The sequence below is a fragment of the Kogia breviceps genome, chromosome 3 (genome assembly GCF_026419965.1).
Source record: "Kogia breviceps isolate mKogBre1 chromosome 3, mKogBre1 haplotype 1, whole genome shotgun sequence".
NCBI classification, from domain to species: domain Eukaryota; kingdom Metazoa; phylum Chordata; class Mammalia; order Artiodactyla; family Physeteridae; genus Kogia; species Kogia breviceps.
The window spans coordinates 84,075,634-84,103,191 of NC_081312.1; the positions used below are offsets into that span (position 1 = coordinate 84,075,634).

Sequence of the window (27,558 nt, forward strand, 5' to 3'; positions counted from 1 at the left end):
TTGGGATGGCTATTTCTGCTGGAGTTTAGGAGCTGTTTTACTTATTAATGGATTAGGTTCCAGAAGGTTGTTCCGAACCCAATTCTCATGAGTCCCAAGTAGACAGTATGAGCCTCCAATATGTACACATTTTTGGGTGAAAACAGGAAACGTCAGTGACATTGGACTTCTTTGTTGCTTCTCTTCAAACTCTCTGTGATTTACTTTTTATCCTTCAGAATTGTTCCTACTGTCTATCTATCCCATGTGGCATGTACCACATTTGTCCTATTCTTGACACTTTCACTTTTAAAATGATCTCTGGGTTTTTTTTCAATCCTAATGATACATCTTTTCTTACTAGAACTCTTAACATTCTCATTGGGTTTGTACTTAACAGTCATGATGGGGTGATTAATAGTCTAAAACACCTTAAAATCAAGCATTTACACACTGTAAACTAAAGAACATAGAGGAGGTAGACTAGAATGACTATTAGCACCATCTGTTAGAGGGGGCAAAGCTCATGTAGAGGTGCTTCTGGATCATTTATTATATGTTAATAAGTCTAGCACATCATTTTAAACCCTCACTCTTATTCTTTTCTCTATAAATTTCAGTATGCCCAGGGTTGCACAAATAACTTGAGAAGTCAAAATTTAAACAGAGCTACAGTGTATTACTCATACCCTGGTATTTGGAATTTGTGGACACACATGTGGTATGAGAGACTCAAGTCATAACAGGTCTTGTCAGCAGTGTGGGTGGGTGTTGGGGGGGAAGGTGTATAGGATTGAAGGTGATGAGACCAGTTAATAATGGGGTATTTCTTGTATCCAGGAGAAATTTGGTGAAGTCCTGAACAGGGCAGGGGAATTGGAGAAGGAGGCTGATACTTGGGGATCAATTAGATGCAGGAGATCTAGGAGCTCAGGGAGACGTGCACATGTTTGACTAATGAGACAGAATGGATGACTATGCCACCAACCACACACACACAAAAAAAACCAAGGGGAAAAATCAGATCGAAAGCGGGTAGGAGGGAGGTGGCAGGTTTATTGACTTTGCAGTGCCATGAAGAGTAAATAGAAGGGGCAGACATGGAGACAGCAAGTGTAGAAGTTTGAAAATGAAAAACAAGGTGGGGCATGGGATTGAGGGAGAGTAGAATGGACATGGGAAAGATATATAGGCTGAGGGAAGGAGCCAATGTAGAGGAACAGATTGAACATACAGGAGAGAGGGTCTGACTGATGGAGCAGGATCCCAGAGGAGACTGTAGGGATGGAACTGAGGACAGGGCAGCTGTCCTTCCTCACAGTCTGGGAAAAAGAAAAAATGGGGCAGATGCCAAGTAACTTTCTAGGTGGACCCACAGAAAGTGTGGGCTTCACTGCTCATTTCTTCATGTTCTCAGTGAAAGTGGAGGTCAATATCATGCCCAGAGTGAGAGGGCTGCTTCCTAGAGATCAACGCATTTCTTTTTTTTTTTTTTTTTTTTTTTTTTGTGGTACGCGGGCCTCTCACTGTTGTGGCCTCTCCCTTTGCGGAGCACAGGCTCCGGACGCACAGGCTCAGCAGCCATGGCTCACGGGCCCAGCTGCTCCGTGGCATGTGGGATCTTCCCAGACCGGGGCACGAACCCGCGTCCCCTGCATCGGCAGGCGGATTCTCAACCACTGCGCCAGCAGGGAAGCCCCAACGCATTTCTTCTAAGTGTCCAATCCTGACCATCAAGAGCTCTCTCCCTTGCCTCATCCCTGCAAAGCTCTCCTGATTTACTCGTTATATTTGCATTATAATCTAGCTTCCCACTCAGAAAAAAAAAAAGTAGAAAAAGGGAAAGAGAAGAAGAGGGGTTGGGCTTTGAGTGTTTTGAAGAAGTCGTGAAGGGGAATAGCAGAGACCAGAAAGAGAATGGATGAGCATTCAATAGTGGGAAGCCCAGTTGGTGATCAGGAATTTGTAGTGCTCCAAGCCCACCGTTTTGCAGCTTTCTCCAGATGTGTGTGAGCACGAGATGTGGGGTCAATATGGAATAGAGCTAAATCATTGCTGTAGAACTTCTGTGATGATGGATATGTTCTCGATCAATGCTGCCCAATATGGTAGCCACTTGGGGCTGAGTACAAACATACCTCAGAGATGTTGTGGGAACAGACCACCACAATAAAGTATCACAATAAAGCAAGTCACATGAATTTTTGGTTTCCCAGTGCATATAAAAGTCATGTTTACACTATGCTGTGGTCTATTAAGTATGCAACTGCATTATATTTATAAAAAACAATGTACATACCTTAATTTAAAAATACTTTATTGCTGAAAAATGCTAAACAGCATCTGAGCCTTCAGTGAGTCGTAGCAGTAACTGATCACAGATCACCAAAGCAAATATAATAATAATGAAAACGTTTGAAATATTTCAGGAATTACCACAACGTGACACAGAGACGTGAAGTAAGCAAATGCTGTTGGAAAAATGGAGCTGATAAGCAAGGTTGCCACAAACCTTCAATCTAAAAAAAAAAAAAAGCCACAGAATCTTTGAAGTTCAGTAAAGCCAAGTACAATAAAATGAGGTATCCCTGTACTTAAGCATGCCTATTGCAGTTGAAGAACTGAATTTTTCATTTAATTGAGTTTGAATTGAATTTAAGTAGCTACGTGTGGCTAGTGGCTACCATACTGGGCAGCACAGGTGTAGAGCAGGGGTTTGTAGTGTTCATGTGGGGAAGACTCAATGGCGAGTGAGGGGTTGGACAGCTTTCCCATTAGCACCTTCAGCTCAGTTCCCAGCAGAGACAGATGTTGGACAGTGAGTGGACTAGTAAGCAGGAAAAAATGGAGGGGCAAGGAATTCCTGTGTTAATCTTAAAAGAAAAAAAATCGTTGTCCAAATTTATTTTTAAGGAGAGAACGTCAGTATTCTGTGTGTAGTAGTGAAGATTCTCCTGGCTCTTGTGAAATCCTGTATTTCTCTATGGGTAGTCCTGATCAGCTCATGGTGCACAAAGGGAAATGTATTGGTGAGTAAACTAGCTAAACTCATTTAAATTATTCTAATGACGAAAGTTAATCATGAAGGAATGGGGTAGAATAGATGCCGCGTCGTCTAGACCAGCGCAGTCCAAGGAAGACTCTTTAAGCTGATAGTCATTCTAGCTCCTGTTCCTGATGACTAGAAGGAGAAGTCACTCAGGTTTCCCCTTCTGTAAAATGGAAATAAAAACCCAGGCTCTTGGCAATATTGTTAGCAGAAAGGTAATTTAAAATTTGCCGTCGTTAGAATTAGCCAAGCTTTTCAAAACCAAAATGGTTGAAATATTATGAATCAGTAGAATTTTGCATCTTGTGCATCTGCTGCTGATGAAATATGTGTAACAAAATGAGTTCTAATGCCTATGATCTTTAATAGTCAAGTCTCATTTTCTTAATTTGCTGTCCACCTGCTTAGCGTTTTCCTGCTTGGCATACTGTACCAGACCAGGAAAACCACTTTATTTTTCTATGTGTTTTATTTAGCAGTTTAGCCATCTTATTTAGCAGGTGGCTATTTGGAGTGAATCTCATTCAGCAATTTGCTATTTGAATTGTTTATATTAAAATCAAGTTTTTAGTATCTGCTTCCTTTGCCCTAAGTGTACATGATCTTTTATCAGTCATACAGATACAGCCACTAATTGGTGTAGAGATCACTTGCATATGGTGAATTTGACAATTAAGTTCAATTTTCAATCCCATGAGTATTCTTACCAGAGCTAACAGGTAGCTAAAGTACCTGTATCAAGTTAGCTTTCTTTCGTTATCTTTTCCCTTCCTCTTTGAGGAGGTATAAATAAACAGGGGAGTTGCCGGGGAGAGGGCAGCAGGTGGAGAGAGAAGAAATCAAGCATCTGAAGGGTCTGTGATCTGGACACTCAACCTTGGCTGACTGAGGCAGCCTGGACCATGCAGGATTCTGCACATATGCAGAACCTGCCCTGTTCAGACACAGCAACTGTTTGGGCAGGTTTAAGACCTTGATAGAGATGCTTGACTTTGGTCCTGAGACTGTCCTTGACTCTGAGACATTTCCGACTCATGAATTGGCAACATAAAACTCACTACTTTTAATAATCTGGGGAAATCAGGGAGGCAAATTAATCCAACTGCTTATTACCTTACCTTTGTCTCCTAGTCTCACTGGTACTCATTAAACAGATTCACCTTACTTAATACCCTCATGAGGAGACACATTTGCAGCCTGAACTTTTTTTTTTTATAAAACCACCAAGTAAATTATTTATTTTGTTTTCTTATGACGGGTCTAGTTTTAAAAATATGTCCTAATTTTCTAAGAAATGTTTTTGTAAAAGATCAATAAATTAACATTTGCTTTAAAGCTGTTGGAACTAGAGGGAATCAAGAACTTCCCTAGATATTATTCCTTATATATTAAAGCATTATAGAGGCTTCTGTATAAATGATCATTGGTAGCACATAGTAGAGTATCAGTTTGAGCTCTTTTGGTAACATTTTCCTTCAGCCTCACTGCAGTGTGTTCTTTTGTCCCTTTTATTATCCCCATCACACAAAAGTGACAAAAGGAGGGTGGCAATAATAGAACTATAATACAAAATAAAAACCCAACCAGCAATTATGAAATATCCACTTAGTCCCATCTGGGGAGATAAATATTGCAAGACATTGTGCCATATAATTCATGAATTTAATTAGGCTTTATGTAAATTACATCACATTCCATCCCATAAATGTTCACTATCATGTGTCCAGCGTGTGCTGCATAGATCCAACATTCCACAGGTTGCTTCCTTTGATTGACACATTTTCAAACATTAGGTTTTTGTTTTCCCCCTTAGCTAAGAATGTCAGGAGTTATGAGTAGCATAACAGATCATTTTAAATAAAATCTCTTAAATGGTCAGCATTTCTATGAAGTAAAACTGCTTCTCTAGGTGAGTTAGTTCAGCCATATTTTTGCCAAGACCATTTTGTCTTATGTATGCAGGTTACTTCACTTTTCATTATGAAGATAATGTAGCATCATGGAGAACTATCAATATTATTTATATAGTAAGAGAAAAAGAATATGAGAAAAAGAAAAGAATATCAGTGGTTCTCAATTGGGGCGATTTTGTTCCCTAGGGGACATTAGGTGACATCTAGAGATATTTTTGATGATTAAGACAAGGGTAAAGGGTGCTACTGGCATCTTGTGGATAGAGGCCAGGGATACTGCTGAACATCTTACAGTATACAAGTCAGCCCCCTTCAACAAAGGATTATCTGGTCCCAAATGTCAATAGTGTCAAGGGTGAGAAACCCTGTTATATATGCTACGATTTGGTAAATTGGGGAAAAAAATGGGTAGAGGGGGCTAGAAGAGAAATAAAACAAAATGGTGATATTGTGGGTGATATTTTTCTCCCCTTCCAATTATTTGGTGATTTTCTATTATAGTCTTTAATAAAAATTTAGATTTTTGTAAGGAAATTTTTGGTGTTACAAAAATTTAGCTCTCCCAGGTATAGGTTGAAACCATATGCCTATCACTAAGTGAATGTGTCTCTCTCACATGCTTCTAATTTAAACTGTCACGACTGGTTCCGTCCCTTGAAGCCATTGGCCAATTTGTATTTACTGAGCATATTGACATTTTGTGTTTAGAAAATCATTGATGTATTCAAATTTCCAAGTTACTAAAACCTGTTCTCACTGTGTACACTAATCTGCATTGATGGAGTATTCCTAGTTCCAAACACCTTCTACTACATTAGTTGGTGTTTAGCTGTGTGAGGGTTACTCTACCACACCAGTAGGCACGGTCATCAGAGGTGGACTGGTTATGAAAGTAACATTGTGAATAACGGCTAGTAGAAGAAAACATTAGTCCGATACTAAGATCTCACTGTCAAATCTTGTCCCTTTGTAAAATTTAATATTTTAGAGTTCAGAGTATACTGTTAAATACCAAAAATTGGTTACAAAAGAGCATGTATTACATGAAATCACATTTTTCATAGTTAATACATGGTATCCATTGTTGAATGAATGATTGTCTATTCCCTCTTTTTTTTTTATGCCCACAGAAAATGTACCAGTGAGATTTAATTATATTTTCTTTCAATGTGCAGGCAGTGATGAGCAGCTTGGAAAATTAGTTTACAATGCTTTGGAAACAGCCACTGGCAGCTTTGTCTTGTTGTATGAGTGGGTTCTTCAATGGCAGAAAAAAATGGGTCCATTCCTTACCAGTCAAGAAAAAGAGAAGATTGATAAGTGCAAAAAACAGGTAGGCATCCAAGATGGCTCACTGAGCAAAAGGACTAATCTTGAGCTTAAGGCGGTAACAAAACAAAATAGCTCTGCATTTGATTGGCCACCAAAGATGACCCAAAATGCTATGAGATCTGTTTAAACAGAGGGGATGGTGGAAGACTCTAAGTTTTCTCAGCCCCTGCTGCCTCTTTCAGAACTTTCACAACACGGTCAAAACTTTTGCAGCTGCTTCTCAACCTCCTTTCTCAGCCCTTAGTATTCCATTAATAGCTGTCTCTCCAACTGGGATTAAAGAGTACTTCATAACTGTGCTATTTGCAATCACTTGCATTTTCTCAGTTTTTTGAAATACTGCTTCACAACTGAATTTTCGGGGACTGGAGAATTTTATAGTGCTTTATAATACTGAGCTTAAGAACATTTAATATTGCATATTGCAGTGTTACATAATAAACAAAGATTATAAAACAGTAGGTAAAACATTGTGTTTGGAAATGTATGTGTATTTATGACACACACAAAAAAATACTGGGAGTAAAGACACTGCAGTCTTAACAGTTGTCTTTGGGTAGTGACCATAAAGATAAATTGTGGGGTTTTTCTTTTGTATTAGTACTTATTAAAATTTTGACAGTGAATCTTTATAATCAGGAAAATTTATTTTTAAATTAATGTTTCTTTTTTCTGGTGGCCATATCACAAAAGAAGTTGCTTTTGAAACTTGTCCATATTTATGAACTTGTAGGTTGACCATGTGGTTTAAGAGAGGACTCAGTTCAGGGCATATTCCTTCTCCTCTCCTTTGAAAGTACATTTTCTATTAAATATTTCACTTTTAAAGTGAAACACTAGTTAATGCCTACCAACCCAGTTATCACCTTATTGGTTTTTTCCATACCAGATTCAAGGGGCAGAAACGGAATTCAACTCACTGGTAAAATTGAGCCATCCAAACATAGTACGCTACTTTGCAATGAATCTCAAAGAGCAAGACGATTCCATTGTGGTGGACATTTTAGTGGAGCACACTAACGGGGTCTCCCTCTTGGCCCACCTAAGCCACTCAGGCCCTATCCCCGGGCATCAGCTTCGCAGGTACGCGACTCAGCTCTTGTCAGGCCTTGATTATTTGCACAGCAATTCCGTGGTGCACAAGGTTCTGAGTGCATCAAATGTCTTAGTGGACGCAGAGGGCACCATCAAGATTACAGACTACAGCATTTCTAAGCGCCTAGCAGACATTTGCAAGGAGGACGTGTTTGAGCAAACCCGGGTTCGTTTTAGTGACAGTGCCCTACCTTATAAAACGGGGAAGAAAGGGGATGTTTGGCGTCTCGGCCTTCTGCTGCTCTCCCTCAGCCAAGGACAAGAGTGTGAAGAGTACCCTGTGGCCATCCCTAGTGACTTACCAGCTGACTTTCAAGATTTTCTAAAGAAGTGAGTATCATTGAGATTTCTCTCTAATTGCACTTTACTCCTATACTTCTGGTTGTGCTTGAATGTGCTAAACATCTAAGTCATGTGTATAAGCTGAAAAGTGAAGAACAGTATTAGAGTTAATTCTTTGTTCTCCCAATCCTTTCCTGCCCACATATGTTCTGTTTTCTCACTTATATTTATCATTCCCATAACTCCTACATTCTTCTAAACTCACCTGGGCTCTTTTTTTTTTTTTTTGCGGTACGCGGGCCTCTCACTGTTGTGGCCTCTCCCGCTGCGGAGCACAGGCTCCGGACGCGCAGGCTCAGCGGCCATGGCTCATGGGTCCAGCTGCTCCGCGGCATGTGGGATCTTCCCGGACCGGGGCACGAACCCGTGTCCCCTGCATCAGCAGGCGGACTCCCAACCACTGTGCCACCAGGGAAGCCCCTCACCTGGGCTCTTAATAATAGATTTTCAAACTACTTTTTGGGGAGTGCCTGTTATACCCTAGGAGGTCAATAGAGATTGCTAGGAGGAGAAATGCCGCAGGTATTCCAAATGGAATACCTCTCTGTCCACCTTTGCTGCTGGTTCCTAAGGGGTCAAAGACAGGGCCTCCCATTTAGAAAACAGCTTAAGGGGCATTAATGTGAGCAGTAGGGAGCGGCTGTAAATGAAGATGAAGCTTCGCTTGCTCACCCTCTGTTCACCTCCTGCTGTGTGGCCCAGTTCCTAAGAGGCCACAGACGGGTACCAGGGGTTGTGGACCCCTGGCTTGTGGGATCTTAGTTCCCCAACCAGGGATTGAACCCAGACCCTCAGCAGTAGAAGTGCAGAGTCCTAACCAATGGACTGCCAGGGAATTCCCTGATTTCATTCTTCAAAATGTCACCTTTAGCTTTCTGCCCTTCCTCATTGGTCAAGAATAACTTAGTAGAGGTTAGCAATAGCATTATGTATTTTCACAAAGAACACTGCAAACTTTAAGTAGAACCTATCTTTTCACATTTAACAGTAAAAGGAAGGACTCAGTAGGTAAAACTTTCCTAGTTTTCCTCTTAGAGAATAGCTCTGTGCTGTCAGGTTTTTTAAAATTTATTTATTTTTGGCTGCATTGGGTCTTCGTTGCTGTGCACGGGCTTTTCTCTGGTTGCGGCGAATGGGGGCTACTCTTCACTGAGGTGCACGGGCTTCTCATTGCAGTGGCTTCTCTTGTTGCAGAGCACGGGCTCTAGGTACACGGGCTTCAGTAGTTGTGGCACGTGGGCTCAGTAGTTGTGGTGCACAGGCTCTAGAGCACAAGCTCAGTAGTTGCGCCACATGGGCTTAGTTGCTGTGCAGCATGTGGGATCTTCCCGGACCAGGGATCGAACCTGTGTCCCCTGCATTGGCAGGTGGATTGTTAACCACTGTGCCACCAGGGAAGCCCGCTCTGTCAGTTTTGAACTTGAGATAAGCACTATTTCTTATTCTGTTAATAATATGGTTGCCTTTAGATTGATTCGTATATTTCTCTCTTCATAGAGTGGTTTGATAAACTGTGCTTGGTTTAGAAGCAGCTGTACAGTATTGTTTTACTACCTTTGCTGTCCAGCCCCAGTTAACAAAGGAAAAAAAAATCATTCCCAGACAAGTATAGCAGCATTTCATTTGTAGTTATATTTTTACTTATTGGTGAACATCCTTTGGAGAAAGGTTTTGTTTCACATCAGTCTCCATGATGGAAAAGAGCCCAGACTCAGAGCCAGACGGCTGGGTTCATATCCCACCTTTATCCCTTCTGGCAAGTGACTTAAACTCCCTACCCTGAGTTTCCTCCTCTGAAAAATGGGGATAACAGCAAAGCTGTCTCTTGTTATATTAATGAGGTGGCTTTTGGAAAGTACCTAAGGATGGGGCTGGTTGCCAGGAGAACCAACCATGTGATTTAGGGGTTTGGAACTGTCAGTCCCACCCCCATCCTCTGTGGAGAGGGGAGGAGCTAGAGGTTGAATGATCACCAGTGGCCAGTGAGTTAATCAATCATGCCTTTGTAGTGAAGCCTCCATTAAAAGCCAAAAAGGACAGGCTTCAGAGACCTTCCAGGTTGGTGAACACATGGAGGTGCTGGGTAGGTGGTGGCCCGGAGAGGGCAAGGAAGCTCCAAGTCTCTTCCCACATACCCCTTTGCATCTCTTCCGTCTGGCTGTTTCTGAGTTATAGCCTTTTACATTAAGCTGGTAACCTAGTGAGTAAAATGTTTCTGAGTTCTATGAGCTGCTCTAGCAAATTAATTGAACCCAGGGAGAAGGTTGTCAGAATCTCCGGTCACAATCTGGACTTGCTACTGGTGTCCCAAGTGAGGGTGGGGAGGGCAGTCTCATAAGACTGAGCCTTAACCTGTGTGATCTATCTACCTCTCTCCAGATAGATAGTGTCAGAATTGAGTTGAACATATTACACCGAACCGGTGTTGGGGAATTGCCTGTTGGTGTGGAGAAACAGGCCCTCCCCTCAGGAGAACTGGGTGCAGAACGTTGTATGTGGTCAAATGAAAAAAGCAAGTTGAAGAATAATATGTATAGGATGGTCATTTTTTAAAAATCAGTATCCACAAATTAAAACTTTACCTTTGCTTAGACGTTTGTCCAAGACTTTATCCTTACCAGTAGTGTTTTAATATTTGGAAGGAGAAAGTATTCATGTGTTACTGATGTAACTAAAAATCAATTTTTTAAAATGGTTATGAAGAACCTAGGGGCAGGACAGGAATAAAGACGCAGACGTAGAGAATGGACTTGAGGACACGGGGAGGGAGAAGGGTAAGCTGGGACGAAGTGAGAGAGTGGCATGGACATATATACACTACCAAATGTAAAATAGATAGCTAGTGGGAAGCAGCCGCATAGCACAGGGAGATCAGCTCATGCTTCGTGACCACCTAGAGGAGTGGGATAGGGAGGATGGGAGGGAGACACAAGAGGGAGGAGATATGGGGATATATGTATATGTATAGGTTATTCAGTTTGTTTGCTCTTTAGTTCTGCTAGGTCCTTGTTAAACGTTTCTTATATTTTGTCTATTCTATTTCCAAGATTTTGGATCATCTTTACTATCATTATTCTGAATTCTTTTGCAGGTAGACTGCCTATTTCCTCTTCAGTTATTAGGTCTGGTGGGGTTTTACCTTGCTCCTTCATCTGCTGTGTGTTTTTCTGTCTTCTCATGTTGCTTAACTTACTGTGTTTGGGGTCTCCTTTTCACAGGCTGCAGGTTCTTAGTTCCCTTTGTTTTTGGTGTCTGTCCCCAGTGGCTAAGGTTGGTTCAGTGGGTTGTGTAGGCTTCCTGGTGGAGGGGACTGGTGCCTGTGTTCTGGTGGATGAGGCTGGATCTTGTCTTTCTGGTGGGCAGGTCCACATCTGGTGGTGTGTTTTGGGGTGTCTGTGACCTTATTATGACTTTAGGCAGCCTCTCTGCTAATGGGTGGGGTTCTGTTCCTGTCTTGCTAGTTGTTTGGCATAGGGTGTCCACTGTAGCTTGCTGGTTGTTGAGTGAAGCTGGGTCTTGGCATTGAGATGGAGGTCTCTGGGAGATTTTCACCGTTTGATATTACGTGGAGATGGGAGGTCTCTTGTGGACCAGTTCCTGAACTTGGCTCTCCCACCTCAGAGACACAGCCCTGCCACATGGCTGGAGGACCAAGACCCTGTCATCCACACAGCTCAGAATAAAAGGGAGAAAAAATAGAAAGAAAGAGGATAAAATAAAATAGAGTAAAATAAAATAGAGTAAAATAAAATAAAGTTATTACAATAAAAAAATTATTAAAAAAAATTTTTAAAGTAAAAAAAAAAATTCGGACATACAGACCCCTAGGACAAATGGTAAAAGCAAAGCTATACAGACAAAATCACACACAGAAGCATACACACTCACAAAAAGAGAAAAGGGAAAAAATAATATATCTTTGCTCCCAAAGTCCACCTCCTTAATTTGGAATGATTCGTTGTCTATTCAGGTATTCCACAGATGCAGGGTACATTGGGTTGACTGTGGAGATTTCATCCGATGCTCCTGAGGCTGCTGGGAGAGATTTCCCTTTCTCTTCTTTGTTCACACAGGTCCTGGGGTTCAGGTTTGGATTTGGACCCGCCTCTGCGTGTAGGTCGCCTGAGGGCATCTGTTCTTCGTTCAGACAGGACGGGTTTAGAGGAGCAGCTGATTCGGGGGCTCTGGCTCACTCAGGCCGGGGGGAAGGAGGGGTACGGATGCGGGGCGAGCCTGCGGCAGCAGAGACCAGCATGACGTTGCACCAGCCTGAGGCACGCCGTGTGTTCTCCCGGGGAAGTTGTCCCTGGATCCCGGGACCCTGGCAGTGGCGGGCTGCACAGGCTCCCGGGAGCGGAGGTAGGAGAGTGACCTGTGCTCGCACACAGGCTTCTTGGTGGCAGCAGCATCAGCCTTAGCGTCTCATGCCCGTCTCTGGAGCTCCTTTAAGAAGCGCTCTGAAACCCCTCTCGTCGCGCACCAGGAAACAAAGAGGGAAGAAAAAGTCTCTTGTCTCTGTGGCAGCTCCAGACCTTTTCCCGGACTCCCTCCCGGCCAGCTGTGGTGCACTAGCCCCTTCAGGCTGCGTTCATGCTGCCAACCCCAGTCCTCTCCCTGCGATCCGACCCAAGCCCGAGCCTCAGCTCCCAGCCCCCGCCCTTTCCGGCGGGTGAGCATACAAGCCTCTCCGGCTGGTGAGTGCAGGTCGGCACCGATCCTCTGTGCGGTAATCTCTCCGCTTTGCCCTCTGCACCCTGTTGCTGCGCTCTCCTCCGCGGCTCCAAAGCTCCCCCCTCAGCCCCCCGCAGTCTCCGCCCGCTTAGGGGCTTCTAGTGTGTGGAAACCTTTCCTCCTTGACCGCTCCCTCCCACTGGTACAGGTCCCGTCCCTATTCTTTGTCTCTGTTTTTTCATTTTTCTTTTGCCCTACCCAGATACGTGGGGAGTTTCTTGCCTTTGGGGAGGTCTGAGTTCTTCTGCCAGCGTTCAGTAGGTTTTCTATAGGAGCAGTTCCACCTGTAGGTGTATTTCTGATGTATCTGTGGGGAGGAAGGTGATCCCCGCGTCTTATGCTTCAAGATGGAGGAAGAGTTATTTTCCTCACTTTGTTATAAAGCAGAAACGAACACACCATTGTAAAGCAATTATACTCCAATAAAAGTTAAAATAAATAAATAAAAATTAATTTTAAATTTGGGGGAAAATACAGTATCTTATACAAATGCTTTTATTGCAGTCTTGCCCTCTCAAAGTATGAAATTAGGAGTGCTTTACTTTTTAGTGCTGTGACATGAAAAAATTAAATGTTACCCTTTATAATAGTTGCCGTCACCAGTTTATAGGTGTAGATTTAAGTCCATAATTCACAGTGATGGTTGATTGTTTTTAAAACCTTTTTATAATTAGGGTCAGGTGCTACTTGGGGCATTGTTCTGAAAGCCAACCAGCTTATTAGATTAGTTAGAACAGTGATTCTCAGACTTTCCTGTATATTGAAACCACCTGGAGAGCTTGTTAAAGCACAGATTACTGCAAAACCCCCCAGAGTTGCTGATTTACTAGGACTTGGGTGGAGAATTTGTGTTTCTAACAAATTACAGGGTGATACTGATGCTGCTGGTTGGGGACCCCACTTTGAAAAATACTGGGTTAAAGGTATGGCTTGTTTTCATTCATTAAACAAATTGTTTGTTAGAACATTAAACAGAAAGTTAGTAGGCTCAAGGAATGATAATTAAAAGAAACTAGGTGATTAAAATGTGGGGCTTTTAAAAGGTTGTTCTTGGGCCTCCCTGGTGGCGCACTGGTTGAGAGTTCGCCTGCCGATGCAGGGAACACGGGTTTGTGACCAGTCCGGGAAGATCCCACATGCCGCGGAGCGGCTGGGCCCGTGAGCCATGGCCACTGAGCCTGCGCAACGAGAGAGGCCACAACAGTGAGAGGCCAGCATACCGCAAAAAAAAATTTTTTTTAATTAAAAAAAAATAAATAAAAGGTTGTTCTTAATTGTTACCAACGTACTTCAAACTGTGATGAGCAGGCTTCATCTAAAGTTTATCATATTGGGCCCCAGCCCTGCATCAGCTATCTGATTTGCTTTTCCTTTGGGAACTTTTATTTATGACTGTTCCCCAGAAACGCTTAGCTTAGCATGGCAATTCATTAAGCTGTTAGTGGGAGTGAAAATTCATGACCTACTTGTGTTATCTTATCCTAGACTTTTAAAAATACTATTCCATGAGCATCAGTCTTCTTGCCTCTAGAGACTGTACTTTTTTTTTTAATTCCCCCACTTATATGCAGCCTGGTGCTCAGCATGTAAATAAATCCTGCAAGAATATTTATTAAATTAAATTCATTTATGAGCACATTTTGGCCCAAAGTAACATGAATTCTCTAATGTGTATCTTTAAAAAATAAACCTGTAGTTAAAGCCTTGGATTAATTAGTTTAGCATTTATTTTGTGCATCACTGAGATTCTTTTTTCCTCTCACTGAGGTGTGTCTGCTTAGATGACAAGGAAAGATGGAGTCCTCAGCAGTTGTTAAAACACAGCTTTATAAATCCTCAGCCAAAAATACCTTTACTGGAACAGAGTCCCGAAGGTGAGTCTGTTACTGTTCTTTTCTGATAGCTTATTTTAACATAAATTATTTTGAAGGTATACGTAGACCTAAGACTGGAAAGGACTGCATGGATCATTTATTTTATCTGTTTTATGCTGAGCTATACATAAATCCATTCATTCAGTGTTTCCTGTATACGTGGAAGTGTTTTGCCATCCTGGTTTTTCCCGCCTCTTCTGATGGAGTGTCTGGTGGTGGAGCCTCTTAGTGTGGGGTAACCCTTCTCATCCTGTCACCTTTATTACTGCCTTGGAACTATATTTCCCTGCTGTTACTCAAGTAGCAGATGCAGGAGCCTCAACAGAGACTGGGATGATCAAGAGACCTGGATTTGGCTTATGGCTCTGTCGTTTGGTCATTTCTTTACTCTCAGTTACCCCTACCTGTAAACTTGGGCTAACTGTATATTTCTACCTACTTTAAGGAGGACAAGGTGAGGAAAGTATTAAAGAGTCTGCCAGGTAAGAGGTACTTTTTAAAACTTCTTGGTTGGGGCCCTTTCCTCCCGTGCTTGTATTGTCGTTGGATGTTGCAGCTCTTCCTCTGTTTTTAAAGCCTCAGTTGCCTCTTACCTTTTGTTTTATCTCAGATTCTGGAGGACAAGATTACGTAGAGACTGTTATTCCTAGCAACCAGCTACCCAGTGCTGCGTTCTTCAGTGAGACACAGAGACAGTTTTCCCGCTACTTCATTGAGTTTGAAGAATTACAGCTTCTCGGCAAAGGAGCTTTTGGAGCTGTCATCAAGGTGCCATACAGAGTTGTCACCAGTCCCTTTTTTTTGTTTGTTTGTTTGTTTGTTTGTTTTTGCGGTATGCGGGCCTCTCACTGTTGTGGCCCCTCCCTTTGCGGAGCACAGGCTCCGGACGCGCAGGCCCAGCGGCCATGGCTCACGGACTTAGCCGTTCCGCGGCATGTGGGATCCTCCCGGACCAGGGCACGAACCCGTGTCTCCTGCATCGGCAGGCGGATTCTCAACCACTGCGCCACCAGGGAAGCCCAGCCAGTCCCTTTTAAAGCTCTTTCCCTGTTCCATTTCTGCATACGTAAGGACTTCTATGTTGAGAGTAGGGAGGGAAGTGAATATGACCATTTGAAACAATAATCATCATCCCCTTCTTGGAGTTAAAGGCTTTATTTAAAGTTACACTAGACACATTAAGAACACATCGTTCCTCTTCCCTTGCTTGATGGATGTAGTGCGTTAACGTGAAAACTACATGATTATAACTGCGCTTCAAGTTGAGTCAGGACCTCTGCATGAAGAATGTTTTTGTATGCTTTGGTTTAGAAAGAAAATTGTTCTCTTTTTCTCCCATTTGCTTTTACAGTTGCTGTAGCTAAGAGGGTTACAAGGTTAGAATTGAGATGGAATTCAAACTGAGAAATGGCCCCAGATGGTCTTGATGGCTTTTATTTTCGAGCTATTACTGAGATGGAAAATTAGTGATGCATTATTTTGTTGTTGTTGTTGTTTGTTTCTTTGTAAGGATTTTTTAAAAAAATTTTTAACATCTTTATTGGAGTATAACTGCTTTACAATGGTGTGTTAGTTTCTGCTTTATAACAGAGTGAACCAGTTATACATATACATATATCCCCATATATCTTCCCACTTGCATCTCCCTCCCTCCCACCGTCTCTATCCCACCCTCTAGGTGTCACAAAGCACCGAGCTGACCTCCCTGTGCTATGCAGCTGCTTCCCACTAGCTATCAGTTTTACATTTGGTATTGTATATATGTCCATGCCACTCTCTCACTTTGTCCCATCTTACCCTTCCCCCTCCCCGTATCCTCAAGTCCGTTCTCTAGTAGGTCTGCATCTTTATTTCCGTCTTGCCCCTAGGTTCTTCAAGACCATTTTTTGTTTGGTTTTTAGATTCCATATATATGTGTTATCATACGGTATTTGTTTTTCTCTTTCTGACTTACTTCACTCTGTATAACGGACTCTAGGTCCATCCACCTCACTACAAATAACTCAATTTCGTTTCTTTTTATGGCTGAGTAATATTCCATTGTATATATGTGCCACATCTTTTTTATCCATTCATCTGTTGATGGACACTTAGGTTGCTTCCATGTCCGGGCTATTGTAAATAGAGCTGCAATGAACATTGTGGTACATGACTCTTTTTAAATTATGGTTTTCTCAGGGTATATGCCCAGTGGTGGGATTGCTGGGTCGTATGGTAGTTCCATTTTTACTTTTTTAAGGAACTTCCATACTGTTCTCCATAGTGGCTGTATCAGTTTACATTCCCACCAACAGTGCAAGAGGGTTCTTCCCTTTTCCCCACACCCTCTCCAGCATTTCTTTCTTTCTTTCTTTCTTTTTTTTTTTTTGCGGAGCACAGGCTCCGGACGCGCAGGCCCAGCGGCCATGGCTCACGGGCCCAGCCGCTCCGCGGCATGTGGGATCTTCCCAGACCGTGGCATGAACCCGTGTTCCCTGCATCAGCAGGCAGACTCTCAACCACTGCGCCACCAGGGAAGCTCCCTCTCCAGCATTTATTGTTTGTAGATTTTTTTTTTTTTTTTGTGGTATGCGGGCCTCTCACTGCTGTGGCCTCTCCCGTTGCGGAGCACAGGCTCCGGACGCGCAGGCCTAGCGGCCATGGCTCACGGGCTTGGTTGCTCCGCGGCATGTGGGATCTTCCCGGACCAGGGCACGAACCCGTGACCCCTGCATCGGCAGGCGGATTCTCAACCACTGCACCACCAGGGAAGCCCTGTTTGTAGATTTTTTGATGATGGCCATTCTGACCAGTGTGAGATGATATCTCATTGTAGTTTTGATTTTAATTTCTCTAATTATTATTGATGTTGAGCATTCTTTCATGTATTTGTTGGCAATCTGTATATCTTCTTTGGAGAAATATCTATTTAGGTCTTCTGCCCATTTTTGGATTGGGTTGTTTGTTTTTTCAATATTGAGCTCCATGAGCTGCTTATAAATTTTGGAGATTAATCCTTTGTCACTTGCTTCATTTGCAAATATTTTCTCCCGTTCTGAGAGTTGTCTTTTTGTCTTGTTGATGGTTTCCTTTGTTGTGCAAAAGCTTTTACGTTTCATTGGGTCCCATTTGTTTATTTTTGTTTTTATTTCCATTTCTCTAGGAGATGGGTCAAAAAGGATCTTGCTGTGATTTGTCATAGAGTGTTCTGCCTATGTTTTTCTCTAAGAGTTTGATAGTGTCTGGCCTTACATTTAGGTTTTTAATCCACTTTGAGTTTATTTTTGTGTATGGTGTTAGGGAGTGTTCTAATTTCATTCTTTTACATGTAGGTGTCCAGTTTTCCCAGCACCACTTATTGAAGAGGCTGTCTTTTCTCCATTATATATTCTTGCCTCCTTTATCAAAGATAAGGTGACCATATGTGCATGGGTTTATCTCTGGGCTTTCTATCCTGTTCCATTGATCTATATTTCTATTTTTGTGCCAGTACCATACTGTGTTGATTACCATAGCTTTGTAGTATGGTCTGAAGTCCAGGAGCCTGATTCCTCCAGCTCGGTTTTCCTTTCTCAAGATTGCTTTCGCTATTCGGAGTCTTTTGTCTTTCCATACAAATTGTGAAATATTTTGTTCTAGTTTTGTGAAAAATTCCAGTGGTAGTTTAATAGGGATTGCATTGAACCTGTAGATTGCTTTGGGTAGTATAGTCATTTTCACAATGTTGATTCTTCCAATCCAAGAACATGGTATATCTCTCCATCTATTTGTATCATCTTTAATTCCTTTCATCAGTGTCTTATAGTTTTCTGCATACAGGTCTTTTGTCTCCTTAGGTAGGTTTATTCCTAGATATTTTATTCTTTTTGTTGCAGTGGTAAATGGGAGTGTTTTCTTATTTTCTCTTTCAGATTTTTCATCATTAGTGTGTAGGAATGCTAGAGATTTCTGTGCATTAATTTTGTATCCTGCTACTTTACCAAATTCAATGATTAGCTCTAGTCGTTTTTTGGTAGCATCTTTAGGATTCTCTATGTATAGTATCATGTCATATGCAAACAGTGACAGCTTTACTTCTTCTTTTCTGATTTGGATTCCTTTTATTTCTTTTTCTTCTCTGCTCGCCGTGGCTAAAACTTCCAAAACTATGTTGAATAATAGTGGTGAGAGTGGGCAACCTTGTCTTATTTCTGATCTTAGTGGAAATGGTTTCAGTTTTTCACCATTGAGAATGATGTTGGCTATGGGTTTGTCATATATGACCTTTATTATGTTGAGGTAAGTTCCCTCTGTGCCTACTTTCTGGAGGGTTTTTATCATAAATGGGTGTTGAATTTTGTCGAAAGCTTTCTCTGCATCTATTGAGATGATCATATGGTTTTTATTCATCAGTTTGTTAATATGCTGTATCACATTGATTGATTTGCATATATTGAAGAATCCTTACATTCCTGGGATAAACCCCACTTGACCATGGTGTATGATCCTTTTAATGTGCTGTTGGTTTCTGTTTGCTAGTATTTTGTTGAGGATTTTTGCATCTATGTTCATCAGTGATATTGGCCTGTAGTTTTCTTTCTTTGTGACATCTTTGTCTGGTTTTGGTATCAGGGTGATGGTGGCCTCATAGAATGAGTTTGGGAGTGTTCCTCCCTCCTCTGTATTTTGGAAGAGTTTGAGAGGATAGTTGTTAGCTCTTCTCTAAATGTTTGATAGAATTCGCCTTTGAAGCCATCTGGTCCTAGGCTTTTGTTTGTTGGAAGATTTGAATCACAGTTTCAATTTCAGTGCTTGTGATTGGTCTCTTCATATTTTCTATTTCTTCCTGGTTCAGTCTCAGAACGTTGTGCATTTCTAAGAATTTGTCCATTTCTTCCAGGTTGTCCATTTTATTGGCATATAGCTGGTTGTAGTAATCTCTCATGATCCTTTGTATTTCTGCAGTATCAGTTGTTACTTCTCCTTTTTCATTTCTGATTCTATTGATTTGAGTCTTCTCCCGTTTTTTCTTGATGAGTCTGGCTAATGGCTTATCAATTTAGTTTATCTTCTCAAAGAACCAGCTTTTAGTTTTATTGATCCTTCCTATTGTTTCCTTCATTTCTTATTCATTTATTTCTGGTCTGATCTTTATGATTTCTTTCCTTCTGCTAACTTTGGGGTTTTTTTGTTCTTCTTTCTCTAATTGCCTTAAGTGTAAGTTTACGTTTTTTATTTGAGGTGTTTCTTGTTTCTTAAGGTAAGATTGTATTGCTATAGACTTCCCTCTTAGAACTGCTTTTGCTGCATCCCATACGTTTTGGTTGTCGTGTTTTCATTGTCATTTGTTTCTAGGTATTTTTTTATTTCCTCTTTGATTTCTTCAGTGATCTCTTAGTTATTAAGTAATGTATTATTTAGCCTCCATGTGTTTCTATTTGTTACAGATTTTTTCCTGTAATCGATATCTAGTCTCATAGCAATGTGGTCAGAAAAGATACTTGATATGATTTCAGTTTTCTTAAATTTACCAAGGCTTGACTTGTGACCCAAGTTATGATCTATCCTGGAGAATGTTCCATGAGCACTTGAGAAGAAAGTGTATTCTGTTGTTTTTGGATGGAATGTTCTATTAATATCAATTAAGTCGACCTTGTTTAAGGTATCATTTAAAGCTTGTGTTTCCTTATTTATTTTCATTTTTGATGATCTGTCCATTGGTGAAAGTGGGGTGTTAAAGCCCCCTACTATGATTGTGTTACTGTTGATTTCCCCTTTTATGGCTATTAGTATTTGTCTTATGTATTGAGGTGCTCCTATGTTGGGTGCATAAATATTTACAGTTGTTATATCTTCTTCTTAGATTGATCCCTTGATCATTATGTAGTGTCCTTCTTTGTCTCTTGTAATAGTCTTTGTTTTAAAGTCTATTTTGTCTGATATGAGAATTGGTATTCCAGCTTTCTTTTGATTTCCATTTGCATGGAATATCTTTTTCCATCCCCTCACTTTCAGTCTTTATGTGTCCCTAGGTCTGAACTGGGTCTCTTGTTGACAGCATATATATGGATCTTGTTTTTGTATCCATTCAGCCAGTCTATGTCTTTTGGTTGGAGCATTTAATCCATTTACATTTAAGGTAATTATCGATATGTATGTTCCTATTCCCATTTTATTAATTGTTTTGGGTTTGTTATTATAGGTCTTTTCCTTCTCTTGTGTTTCCTGCTGAGAGAAGTTCCTTTAGCATTTGTTGTGAAGCTGGTTTGGTGGTGCTGAATTCTCTTAGCTTTTGCTTGTCTGTAAAGATTTTAATTTCTCTGTACAATGTGAATGAGATACTTACTGAGTAATCTTGGTTGTAGGTTTTTCCCCTTCATCACTTTAAATATATCCTGCCATTCCCTTCTGGCTTGCAGAGTTTCTGCTGAAAGATCAGCTGTTAACCTTATGGGGATTCCCTTGTATGTTATTTGTTGTTTTTCCCTTGCTGCTTTTAATATTTTTTCTTTGTATTTAATTTTTCATAGTTTGATTAATATGTGTCCTGGTGTGTTCCTCCTTGGATTTATCCTGTATGGGACTCTCTGTGCTTCCTGAACTTAACTATTTCCTTTCCCATAATAGGGAAGTTTTCAACTATAATCTCTTCAAATATTTTCTCAGTCCCTTTCTTTTTCTCTTCTTCTTCTGGGACCCCTATCATTCGAATGTTGGTGCGTTTAGTGTTGTCCCAGAAGTCTCTGAGACTGTCCTCAATTCTTTTCATTCTTTTTTCTTTATTCTGCTCTGCAGTAGTTATTTCCACTATTTTATCTTCCAGGTCACTTCTCCATTCTTCTGCCTCAGGTATTCTGCTATTGATCCCTTCTAGAGAATTTTAAATTTCATTTATTGTGGTGTTCATCACTGTTTGTTTGCTCTTTAGTTCTTCTAGGTCCTTCTTAAATATTTCTTGTATTTTCTCCATTCTATTTCCAAGATTTTGGAACATCTTTACTATCATTATTCTGAATTCTTTTTCAGGTAGACTGCCTACTTCCTCTTCATTTGTTAGGTCTCGTGGGTTTTTACCTTCTTCCTTCATCTGCTGTGTTTTTCTGTCTTCTCATTTTGCTTAACTTACTGTGTTTGGCGTCTCCTTCTCACAGCCTGCAGGTTCATAGCTCCCATTGTTTTTGGTGTCTGTCCCCAGTGGCTAAGGTTGGTTCAGTGGGTTGTGTAGGCTTCCTGGTGGAGGGGATTAGTGCCTGTGTTCTGGTGGATGAGGCTGGATCTTGTCTTTCTGGTGGGCAGGTCCACATCTGGTGTTGTGTTTTGGGGTGTGTGACCTTATTATGATTTTAAGCAGCCTCTCTGCTAATGGGTAGGGTTGTATTCCTGTCTTGCTAGTTGTTTGGCATAGGGTGTCCAGCACTGTAGCTTGCTGGTTGTTGAGTGGAGTTGGGTCTCGCATTGAAATGGAGATCTCTTTGAGATTTTCACTGTTTTGAGCTGGGTGGTCTTTTGTGGACCAATATCCTGAAGTTGGCTCTCCCACCTCAGAGGCACAGCCCTGACACCTGGCTGGAGCACCAAGAGCCTGTCATCCACACGGCTCAGAATAAAAGGGAGGAAAAAAAAAAGAAAGGAAGAAAGAAAGAAGATAAAATAAAATAAAATTAAAAAGTTATTAAAATAAAAATTAATTATTAAAAAAATTTTTAAGTAATAAAAGAAAAAAAAAAGAAAGAAGAGAGCAACCAAAGCACAAAACTAATCCACCAATGATAACAAGCACTAGAAACTATACTAAAAAAAAAAGGACAGACCAAACCCTAGGACAAATGGTAAAAGCAAAGCAATACAGACAAAATCACACATAGAAGCATACACATACACACTCACAAAAAGAGAAAAAGGTAAAAATATATATATATCATTGCTCCCAAAGTCCACTTCCTCAATTTGGGATGATTCATTGTCTATTCAGGTATTCCAGAGATGCAGGGTACATCAAGTTGATTGTGGAGATTTAATCCGATGCTCCTGAGGCTGCTGGGAGAGATTTCCCTTTCTCTTCTTTGTTCACACAGCTCCTGGGGTTCAGCTTTGGATTTGGCCCTGTCTCTGCGTGTAGGTCACCTGAGGGCATCTGTTCTTCACTCAGACAGGACGGGGTTAAAGGAGCAGCTGATTCGGGGGCTCTGGCTCACTCAGGCCAGTGGTGAGGGAGGGTTACGGAGTGCGGGGCGAGCCTGTGGTGGCAGAGGCAGGCGTGACATTACACCAGCCTGAGGCCCGCCGTGCTTTCTCCCAGGGAAGTTGTCCCTGGATCACGGGACCGTGGTAGTGGCGGGCTGCACAGGCTCCCAGGAGGGGAGATGTGGATAGTGACCTGTGCTCGCACACAGGGTTCTTCGTGGCTGCAGCAGCAGCCTTAGCGTCTCGTGTCCACATCTGGGACCCGTGCTGATAGCCGCTGCTCGCGCCCGTCTCTGGAGCTCCTTTAAGCAGTGCTCGTAATCCCGTCTTCTCACGTACCAGGAAACAAAGAGGCAAGAAAAAGTCTCTTGCCTCTTCGGCAGCTCCAGACTTTTTCCCAGACTCCCTCCGGGCTAGCTGTGGCGCACTAGCCCCCTCAGGCTGTGTGCATGCAGCCAACCCCAGTCCTGTCCCCGTGATCCCCCACTGAAGCCCGAGCCTCAGCTCCCTGCCCACCCCCACCCCAGCGGGTGAGCAGACAAGCCTCTCGGGCCGGTGAGTGCTGGTTGGCTCCAATCCTCTGTGCGGGAATCTCTCCACTTTGCCCTCTGCACCCCTGTTGCTGCACTCTCCTCCGAGGCTCCAAAGCTCCCCCCTCCGCCACCCGCAGTCTCCGCCCGCGAAGGGCCTTCCTAGTGTGTGGAAACCTTTCCTCCTTCACAGTTCCCTCCCACTGGTGCAGGTCCCATCCCTATTCTTTTGTCTCTGTTTTTCTTTTTTCTTTTGCCCTACCCAGGTATGTGGGGAGTTTCTTGCCTCTTGGGAGGTCTGAGGTCTTCTGCCAGCATTCAGTAGGTGTTCTATAGGAGCAGTTCCACGTGTAGATGTATTTCTGATGTATTTGTGGGGAGGAAGGTGATCTCCACGTCTTACTCTTCCGCCATCTTGAAGCTGCTCCGTGATGCATTATTAAGGTGTGCTGCTGTTAGGTCTTCCCTTCCTTATTCCAAGCTATTTGGGCAACTTTTATTATCATTTGCCCCTTAAGAGAGAGTTGTAACTCTTTTTGTGTAATTTAAGTGTTTTGTTTGAATTTAAGATTCCCGATTACTGTTATCAAATCCATATGAGATATGTCATCTTACCCATAAGAAAGTAGCACACCATCAATAGGGCATGAGTCTGTTTAGGATTCTGAGAGTATTATTAGGAACCATTACCTGTATCACTGTGGAAGGCCTTTGTTTTTTTCTTTTTTTTTTTTTTTTTGCAGTACGTGGGCCTCTCACTGTTGTGGCCTCTCCCGTTGCGGAGCACAGGCTCCGGACGCACAGGCTCAGCGGCCATGGCTCACGGGCCTAGCCACTCCGCGGCATGTGGGATCTTCCTGGACTGGGGCACAAACCCGTGTCCCCTGCATCGGCAGGCGGACTCTCAACCACTGCACCACCCGGGAAGCCCCGTGGAAGAAGGCCTTTTGCCTTGAAAAAAGAATTATATTAGTTTTTCTACAGAAAGACAAACTTAAGCACGTTTTCCAAAAGAAAGTCTTAATATCATGGGAAATTTTCAACTTTCTTCTTGAAAGTATAGATACTACGTTTAGGTGATTAAATAGATCTACTTTGGGCAGACAGATATCCTGATCAGGTAATCATAGTTATCTTTAAGAGGAGTGGATGTTTGAAGTTTATATTATCCCTTTAACTCACACTGTAATTTTGATCAACTCCTTTAACTTCTTTATATTTTAGATTCTTGATTTCCAAACATGATCAAACTTCTTTTCCTTACAAGTACTTAAAACTGATTAGTAAGCTCATATAACAAAAACATCTTAGTTACTTAATCCCCCATGTTTTTCCTGTGGTTTCTCCCTGTGAGAACCCAACAGTCCTCACACCTCATCTCTATTTTCAGGTTAAGGTAGGGCCATCTCCTCAGAGATCTTGAATTTCATTAGCAATTGGACCCATTACTGTTAATGCACCTTTGCATTTTAATAAATGAATTCCTAGGAGTTCTAGTGTAGCAAGCCCCACACCCCAGTCAGTGACACATAGTGTTACCAAACCAAAATTGGGTCAGCTCATCCACTCACAGTAAAGCCAACTTACTGACACTAGGATTTGGTAGAGGAAAGTGCAGCATTTATTGCAGGCACCAAGCAAGAAGTAAGGGCAGCTAATAACCAAGAGACCCAAACTCCCCAGTGGATTCCAGAGGAGTATTTTAAAGGCAAGGCGAGGGAGAGAGTTGCAGGGTGCATGATCAGCTCGTGTATCATTCTCTGATTGGGTGATGGTGAGGTAAGAGGGTGGTGTCACGGGGCTGAACATAGTCAGTTAAGATGTTAACTGGAACCAGACTAGTTCCAGCTGGTCTGGGGGCTACATGCTCATGATCATCATGCAGTTACATTCTTCTGTCTGGTGGAGGTTTTTGTTTTAGTATCTTTAAAACAACTCAGGAACGTGCATCAGACATGTTATCTATGTCCTTCAGGAAAGAACTAAAGATTCTGTGACTTTTATCTGGCTGATTCACTTTTTAAATTGTTACCAATTCTCCTGGCCCAACTGCTATTTTTTGGTCACTACATATTCACATTCTTTCAGTCATTATTGAGCAGCCTTCTGTGACTTTTGAAGCCTGGGAGACTAAAGCTTTTCTACAAACAAGACACAGGCAGAGGACATGGTGGGCGGTTTGTCCCAGGAAGGCCCCATAGGGTCCTGCTCGGTTACAATAGCATATCTGATATGTACTGAGACGTGAGGTTGAAAGACAGTGCCAAAACTTCCCACAGTCCTCCACTCTGTTAACGTGTCAGTAAAAGAACACAGGGCTGTCATTTTTTTGGAGCACATTTACTATTTGAGGTTGTGTGCCAGGTGGCTCGTGAACCTTGTCTTTTAATCTCATGACATTCTTATGAAATAGGTATTATCCCATTTTGCAGATGAGGGAACCGATGCTCAGAGAAGTTATGTCATTTGCTTGAGGTCACATACATCACTAAGACATTTCAGCCAGCATTCAGACTGACACACCTGTTTTACTCAAAAACGTACTTTGTACCACTATTTCTGTACCCCAAAAAAGATAATCTGAAACTCATTTTTATAGTATTCCTTTCTCATTCCTAAAAGTAGTTTTTGGCATAGAAGCCTATGAGCCAAATAAGAGAATGATGCTCTCTTTTGTAACCAACTAGTCTCTCCCTCTGCGATGGGCAAGTTGTTAGTTTCCATCACTTCAGTTGCCCTGCATGGTTGGAACTGGAAGGGTCAGAAAACAAAATTTTATAAAAAATACTTCAGTCAACCCAATCGCATAGCAAAACTGCCCAGGAGGGCTTCCCTGGTGGCGCAGTGGTTGAGAGTCCGCCTGCCGATGCAGGGGACACAGGTTCGTGCCCCGGTCCGGGAGGATCCAGCATGCCACGGAGCGGCTGGGCCCGTGAGCCATGGCCGCTGAGCCTGCACGTCCAGAGCCTGTGCTCCACAACGGGAGAGGCCACAACAGTGAGAGGCCCGCGTACCACAAAAAAAAAACCAAAAACTGCCCAGGATAAGGATGCCTCTCTGTAAAATATGGAAATTTGGCCTTTGAAGCATTTTCTTGTATTTTTCTTGTGTTTTTCTTTTATTCTTAATTGTTCTAGTTTCCTTACATAACATCAATTGTAAATCTTCAATCTTAGTAATAAAATGGATGGGCAGTAATTGTGTTAATGCCAATTACTTTATTTACTGAACACCTTTCTCTGTGACACCTTGATACAGGTGCTTTCCTCACATCATTTCATTTAATCCTCACAGTCACCTTTGAGGTAAGGGAAGTGACATAAATGCCATTTTATAGATTGAAAAATCGAGTTTCAAGGAAATTAAGTCATTTGCCCAGGTTCTTTATAAGTTGAGAATTAGAATTTGCATGCAGGTCTGTTAAAACTGTTGCTTAGTTTGTGTTTAGTGACTTTAAGTTTAAAAAAGCAAGTGGAGAGAAACTAAAATCACCTTCTAAAAATTTACACTGAGTTTGGAAAATAATTTTTTAAAAACAAGGTTAAAAAAGCAACAAGGTTTACTTGGAAATTTAGATAGCAGATGTGATATTGGAAAAGCAGGGATATAATTGTCAATAAAATGAATGATTAAAATGGAGATTATGTTTTCCCCAGAGTCTCTTAGCAGGCTCTATACATTTAGCTTGGGGTGAAATGTTTTCTGTTTTTGGCAGTCACGACTTTCTTCAGCTTAAGAACTTCAAACACGTGGTCCTCGATTGTAGCTATGGGTTCTGACTCAGAACTCGGGTTTCTCCTTGGGAGGGGATGGGCTGACTCGGTAGGAATGCCAGTTGGTACAGGGTTTGGAGTGACTGACCTGCCGGACCCCTCTCCTTTCTCCTTCGCGCGGCAGGTGCAGAACAAGCTGGACGGCTGCTGCTACGCGGTGAAGCGCATCCCCATCAACCCGGCCAGCAGGCATTTCCGCAGGATCAAGGGCGAGGTGACACTGCTGTCGCGCCTGCACCACGAGAACATCGTGCGCTACTACAACGCCTGGATCGAGAGGCACGAGCGGCCGGCGGGCCCCGCGACGCCACCCCCGGACGCGGGGCCCCAGGCCCTGGACGGAAGAGCCTTGCGCCGGCTGCCGGTCGGCGACAGCGACACGAATGGCCCGTGCAGCGTGGAGGCGGCCGCGCCGCCGCCCATCCTCAGCAGCTCGGTGGAGTGGAGCACATCGGGTGAGCGCTCGGCCAGCGCCCGCTTCCCCGCCGCCGGCCCGGACTCCAGCAGCGACGAGGATGACGACGAGGAGCACGACGGCGTCTTCTCACAGTCCTTCCTGTAAGAGTTCCTGGGAGTTGCTGGCTCATCCCCGCCGAGCACAGGCCGGGGAAGGGGAGGGACTTGGTTAGAAATCCAGTCCTGTGGACCATGATGAAATACATGTATATGCAACTCATTTTTAGAGAGTAACCAAATTCAGTCCAAGGGTTTTTTCCCCCTCATATCTTCAAGAGATCTCCAAAATCCAAGCCCTGGAGGAAGGAAAAATAGAAACTTTTTCCAGTCCCTCCCCTTAAT

The 27,558-nt window shown here is 42.5% G+C and overlaps 1 protein-coding gene across 6 annotated transcripts in view; it reads left to right on the top strand.

The window, feature by feature from the left end:
• Positions 1-27,558, top strand: part of EIF2AK4 (eukaryotic translation initiation factor 2 alpha kinase 4) — a 115,711-nt gene that overhangs the window by 33,965 nt on the left and 54,188 nt on the right. For all 6 annotated transcript variants that reach the window (XR_010839647.1, XM_059058993.2, XM_067028951.1 and 3 more), the window contains 6 exons: positions 2,893-3,008; positions 6,117-6,274; positions 7,163-7,698; positions 14,209-14,315; positions 14,926-15,083; positions 26,885-27,318. Coding sequence is in view for 5 of the 6 variants with exons in the window: in XM_059058993.2 (XP_058914976.1) it covers positions 2,893-3,008; positions 6,117-6,274; positions 7,163-7,698; positions 14,209-14,315; positions 14,926-15,083; positions 26,885-27,318 (1,509 nt within the window). In the remaining variant the exon portion in view is untranslated. The remainder of the gene's footprint in view (positions 1-2,892; positions 3,009-6,116; positions 6,275-7,162; positions 7,699-14,208; positions 14,316-14,925; positions 15,084-26,884; positions 27,319-27,558) is intronic.